Raw genomic sequence first — 6332 nt, 5'->3', positions numbered from 1 at the left:
AGAGAGAGAGAGAGAGAGAGAGAGACGAGTGTCGGAAATGAGATGAAACAATAAAGCAAGGATGGAAGCAAGGACGGAAAAGGGCGGACGCAAGGGGCGAAGGACCTCATTATGACGCAGCCCGTTATTTTGAAACCTCCCGACCCGGCCCGTTTCGGCCGTTTCGGCTCGTCATCGCTACTAATTGTTTCGGTCTCACCCGCAGCGCCGACGAGGGCTTCGACGGGACGTACCCGACCAACGTGGTGGTGCGCAACAACGGCTCCTGCCTGTACGTGCCGCCGGGCATCTTCAAGTCCACGTGCAAAATCGACATCACCTGGTTCCCGTTCGATGACCAGCGCTGCGAGATGAAGTTCGGCTCCTGGACGTACGACGGCTTTCAGGTGAGTGATGACGATGGGATGAAATCCTGCCTGCCTGGGTGTTCCTGATGCTAACGAACTCCCGCCCCGCGTAGCTGTGTGGCTGATTGCAGGTCAATCGGTCACAGCAACCGTAGTCACGACAGCGTGACCTGATTGGCAAGACCGGTTTAGACCGGGGCCCGTCAACGCCGTCCTTCCATCTCTGTGTGTCTTTGTTCATGCAAAGTTCTGGTGGTACCCGTCACCGACACATACGAGGTGTGTTCGAAAAAGTTCTGACAATTTTGTATTTACGCGGACGCGGATATTTTCCCAGATCTGGTCCACCTTGTGGACCTTGTGGACTTCTTTTTTTGTTCCGGAAACTGAAGGTGGCCATGGAAGGACGACGCTACGCTACGGTTTATGAGACAAAGAAGGCATCGACGATGTGCCAAAACATGTCCAAGCAAAACAGTTGTCAAAAATTGACTGATCACTCAAAATGGCTGAACTTTTCATCATAATTCAGTGACATGTGTAGCAACACAACGCTACAAAAAAATTGAATCGGAGTCGGATATACTAGGCGGCTGATTAAATTCGGAGCCTCGACAATAAAGGGTGCTGCTACGAGTGTAATTTTTGTTTTGTTATTTTAATACACTCTGCAAAGGAACGTATGTGAAGTTTCATTTCAATCGGTCAATTTATTTATTTTTTACAAGCCATTCAGTATCGACATGTCGCAGTATTTTTTACATTGAAAAAAAATCAAGTATCTCCATCCATCGATTGAATTTTAATTTTTATTCAAGTTTAAATGTCAAAAACGTCAAAAAACATCGCAAAACAAACAAAAACAACACCTGAAATCGTAAAAAAAATACAGGATATCGTATTGGAAAATCATCGAATCACTTACAGAAATTTAGTATAAGGCCTAGCCATCTCATTGAGCTATTTAATTAATATTTTGAATGATGTTTTGGGTTCCTAAAAGCTGTTTACAAAATGAGTGCCGCATTCGCTTAAAACGCATTCGATTGCATCTTTTTTGACAACATTCAAAGCGTTTTCGATAGGATAAAGTGGATTTTGTGCACCGAATCATCACTAGGGATGAGACCATGATCCCAAATCAAAACAAGAGGATCAGGAGTTGGGTGAACCTTTTTATTCGGTTCCGAAACGAGTTTGTACAGAAATTTCCTTAAAAGGAGCGGAATTTTGATTATTGGTATAACATTCTAGACCTACGGAAAGTGAAAATTCATGAAAAATGATCCGATTTAAGGAAGAAAAACCACTCTCTTTCATCAGCGCAATGCACCCGCAATGTCACAAGAGCATTTTGAAAAGGACAAAAATCCTTGAATTAGAGTTCGAATTGTTACAATATCCAACGTGTTCGCAAGATGTGGCCCCTAGCGACTTCCATCTGTTGTCAACCACAATGATGATGACGTCATAACAGCTGCGGAAGCGTATTTTGAAGCCTTTTCAGTTTTTCACTTCAGGGATGGAATTTACAAAAAGGAGCCTCCTAGGAACAAGTGTATTGATGTTCAGGAGGGCCATACTGAATAGCTGAATTGTATTTCAAACCACAAAAATGTATCCTTCTTATCGAGGCTCCGAATTTAATGAGCTTGATGAAAAATTGTCAGAACTTTTTTAAAACACACATCGTAGATGGGTTAGCAGATGGGCGACCCGGTACGAGACCAACTGGACAACGCGACAAACATCTGCTTTCTGACTTCCGGGGCACGTGACGTTCGTTACCAGAAAATAAACGGCACTTTGCAATTACCGGCACCGGCAGTGGAAACGGAGCCGAGGCAGCATTCCAAGAAAATCCTGGCTCCACCTAATTGCGGACTCCGTGCGTTAGGTTCGCTCTGCGGGAACGACCGGACCGGCTCCAGGTTCACCTAAAAGCCCCTTCCATATCGGGCTCATCAAACGCGGGCCACGGGAAGCCTCACAAAAAAGTGTCCTCGTGCGCGCTCCGAAAAGCGGGTTGCCTGTAAAGCAGGGCATATGAGGGCTTCCGGATGCATGAATTTAATCATTCATAGTGCACCGCGGCCACGGCATGTTGTCTTCACCAATACAACGCCGGCCGGGCCGAGCAATCGATGCACTAGATCCTTTAGCATAGCCCGAGGGGGGACCAATCCGGCTTACACAATCCGGACCTGAAGCGTTGCCAAAAGCGCATTAGTGTTTGCCTCTGAGTCCGCCCGACATTCCAATCTCCTCTTTATACCTGTGCCCGAAGGACGTGTTCGCTCGCGCTCGTGTGTGAGTGTTTATGCGGGCCCCCTCTCTCGCTCTCCCTCTCTCGATTGGGCGATGCGATCAATGGTGGGGCCGATAAATGATTAAGATCGAACGGACTCAGCCGGGACCGGGAAGGCTGCCAAGCGTTGGCAGCGTGCCAGCTGCCAGCTGCACCGCGTTCCGCACGAAGCTGCGTACCACCACCTAGCCCCCCCTCCCAGCCCCGGCCCACCGGCACCGTGCCGTCCCTTGGTGAAAGGATTAAAAAACAAAGCAAAAAGAAAAAAAGAAGAACGAGCGGCCCAAAAAGTGGGTCGCCTAAGCCCAGGGTCCGGATTGGAACACATCCTGACGCAAGGGTCCGGGAGCCTTTTTTGGGTATTCTCAAGGTGACCTTGCAGCCCCACCTCTCGCCCCTTCACTAACTATCCGGCACCGGTTCCGGTTCCCTCACTCGTTACAGCTCGATCTGCAGCTCCAGGACGAGTCCGGTGGTGACATTAGCAGTTTCATCACCAACGGCGAATGGGAGCTGCTGGGTAAGTAGGATTCGGTCTCTCCCTCCCTCTCCCTTCCCCCACCAATTCGGCTTCCCGTTCGATAATCGGCGGATTCGCTGCAGGTGTGCCCGGCAAGCGGAACGAGATCTACTACAACTGCTGCCCGGAGCCGTACATCGACATCACCTTCGCCATCCTGATCCGCCGCAAGACGCTGTACTACTTCTTCAATCTCATCGTCCCCTGCGTGCTGATTGCGTCGATGGCCCTGCTCGGTTTCACACTGCCCCCGGACTCTGGCGAGAAGCTGTCGCTCGGTAAGCGGATGCCAGGGACCAGGCGCCTCCTTCACCCGACACTCCGCTCACTCTCTCCGTCTCCGTCTCTCTCTCCGTTAGGAGTTACGATCCTGCTGTCACTAACCGTTTTTCTCAACATGGTTGCCGAAACGATGCCAGCCACTTCCGACGCAGTGCCTCTTCTAGGTGGGTGGTAAACTACCACGCCCCCCCCTACATACCCTCCTCCCCCCACACTCACTTCTCCTCTTTGATCTCGGGCCACAGGAACGTACTTTAATTGCATCATGTTTATGGTCGCCTCGTCGGTGGTGTCGACGATCCTGATCCTGAACTACCACCACCGCAACTCGGACACACACGAGATGTCCGAGTGGGTAAGTGTTCGACCCACCGAACCGAACCCACCGTTCCACTCTAACCCCTCTTCTCGTCAGATCCGCGTCGTGTTCCTGGTGTGGCTCCCGTTCATCCTGCGCATGAGCCGGCCGGGCGAACCGTATCCGCATCCTTGCCGCCCGTCGGTGGACGAGAAGAACAAGCAGCTGCAGGAGGTGGAGATGCGCGAACGGTAGGTGGCGAACGGCACGGTTGAGGGCGGGCTCCATTACTACTCCTCCGGTTTCTGGTTCCTCTCTCTCTCTCTCTCTGTTCCAGCTCGTCCAAGTCGCTGCTGGCCAACGTGCTCGACATCGACGACGACTTCCGGTGCAACCACCGGTGCAGCACGCTGCCCCACAACCCCACCTACTACCGGACGGTGTACCGGCAGGGCGAGGACGGTAGCGTGGGGCCGATCGGGGCGACGGACACGATCGGGCGGAGCGCCGGCCTCGGGACGATCAGCGCCGGTGCCGGCGTCGGAGGCGGAGGCGGCGGCGGTGGCGGCCGGCTCCACGAGACCGTGTCCTCGCACACCTGCCTCAGCTCGTCGGCCGAGTACGAGCTGGCCCTGATCCTGAAGGAGCTGCGCTACATCACCGACCAGCTCCGCAAGGAGGACGAGACCGGCGAGATTACGCGGGAGTGGAAGTTCGCCGCCATGGTCGTCGATCGCCTGTGCCTTATCATCTTCACCCTCTTCACGATTATCGCCACGCTCGCCGTGCTCTTCTCGGCCCCGCACTTCATCGTCTCATAACAACCATCAGGAGGGCGGCGATGGCACGGCGGGGACGACGACGAAGGCGGGCAAGGCCCGGATCCGGCGCGGAACTTCCTGCGGACGCCAGCAGGCGGACGGCAGTGGGGCCCGGCGGTGGCCCTGGCGGTGGGGGCGGTTGGGGTCGGGTGCGGCGCGTTCGCGCTACTCCACAAGCGCCGCTCGCTCACCCGCGCCCTCACCCGCCTGCTCGCCGGGGCCTACCTTTTGCTCCGGCGGTACGCGTACGTCTTGGTGAAACATGTCCAACTCCTCCACGGCGACGCGTAAATGAGGCGGGGGCCGCGGAACCGGCAACGGGGACAGGGACTGAGCGCTTAGCAGAAGGGAAGGGGAGCGCGCGACACGCCAAGCGTTAGGTTTTATCGATTTTTCAACTCTCAATCCATGCTCAGCCCAGCATTTTCTATTTTTTTGGTATCCTTTCGAAACATGTCACATAGTCATATCACATGCTGCTAGGGTAGGCGTTTGAAAAAGCCTCCCTCGGACACTAATTAATTATGGGTGTTTTTTTTTTCACTCTTAAAGACCGAACCGGACCTTAGTTATGAATGAATGTTGTGACACGCAGCATATGCCCATTTGCCCATCAGTTATAACCCGCGTTCGCGTGTCGTGTCGCTTTTTTCTTATGTCCTTGCGCCGTGCTCATGCATGTGTAGCCGCCGTGCATCTGCTGCAAAGAAAGCAAACTAAACGCTAAACTTGTTTCAAAACTCCTGTTCCCAAACCAACGGCGCGTTGGAGAGACCCAAACAGAAAGAAGAAAAAAACAACAGAAAACCCAAAAAACAAATGCAAACAAATGTGTGGCTCCTGGCTCCTGGCTGACCGTGTTCCGGGTCGGGCAAAGCGTCGACGAAAGGCAAATGGAAACGATTTGAACAACACCAGCAACAGTAACAATAACCTAACACAATTGCGCCCGCAGCATCGCCTGTGTGTTAAGCTGTGAGCAAAACCAAACAGCAACAACAACTACTACTACAAATACTACTACTACTACTACTACTATCACTACTACAACAAAACAAAAAAAACAAACAACCACTATTACAATACTAACTGCTAACTACTACTGCGATTACTACTACACACTACCGTCAGTGAATAATTTAACCGCTCATTTTCTACTGCGACGGGCACAGGGCTAAGGGCTTACCTCTGCGCACCACCTACTATGCCGTCGTTCGTCAATAATATTACTGTTTCCACACGGCATTTCATTACAGCACACACATTACACCCACGCAAACACGACCCACTAACCTAACCGCCTCTATCCGGGATCCGGGCAAAACCGGGGAGGGTGGCTGGCGAAGAAAAAGGCGAAAGGAAAGCTGCAGATAAGAATGAGAGAGGGGGGGAGGAAGAGAGAGCGCACGGGACGGGGAAGGAAGGCAGACGGAAACACGTTTCGTTATTGTTTGTTACGGGTACTGTTCTTACGTTGTGGCCCAGTTACTTGTTAGCCGCCTGCTTCCGGCGCCGGTGTGCTTAGAGTAGTGTAACACCAATATTGTAAACTTGAAACCGAACCCAGGCTAGCGAGTCGGAGTAAGTCGGTACTAGCCCTCTCACACAGACATACACATTGCACACGCAAACACAAGCACAGCAAGCGCCTCCCGCAATCGCTAACCCGGCCGACGCCCGGCGCTAGATCCGGAACACCCTCGGTGCGGTGCGAAGCGGAAACCGGAAGCCCCGACGCGAACCGTCGTCCGTAGTT

The 6332-nt window shown here is 52.6% G+C and overlaps 1 protein-coding gene across 1 annotated transcript in view; it reads left to right on the top strand.

Moving 5' to 3' along the window:
- Positions 1-4576, top strand: part of LOC131213211 (CHRNA7-FAM7A fusion protein-like) — a 23691-nt gene extending 19115 nt beyond the window's left edge. Inside the window, exons 4-10 of the mRNA XM_058207205.1 lie at positions 206-386; positions 3100-3175; positions 3259-3453; positions 3535-3621; positions 3703-3812; positions 3873-4006; positions 4093-4576. Coding sequence (XP_058063188.1) covers positions 206-386; positions 3100-3175; positions 3259-3453; positions 3535-3621; positions 3703-3812; positions 3873-4006; positions 4093-4576 — 1267 coding nt within the window. The remainder of the gene's footprint in view (positions 1-205; positions 387-3099; positions 3176-3258; positions 3454-3534; positions 3622-3702; positions 3813-3872; positions 4007-4092) is intronic.
- The last annotated feature ends 1756 nt before the right edge of the window (positions 4577-6332 follow it).

This window comes from Anopheles bellator, chromosome X (assembly GCF_943735745.2).
Source record: "Anopheles bellator chromosome X, idAnoBellAS_SP24_06.2, whole genome shotgun sequence".
Lineage (NCBI taxonomy): Eukaryota > Metazoa > Arthropoda > Insecta > Diptera > Culicidae > Anopheles > Anopheles bellator.
This window is presented reverse-complemented; position numbering and strand designations above follow the sequence as displayed.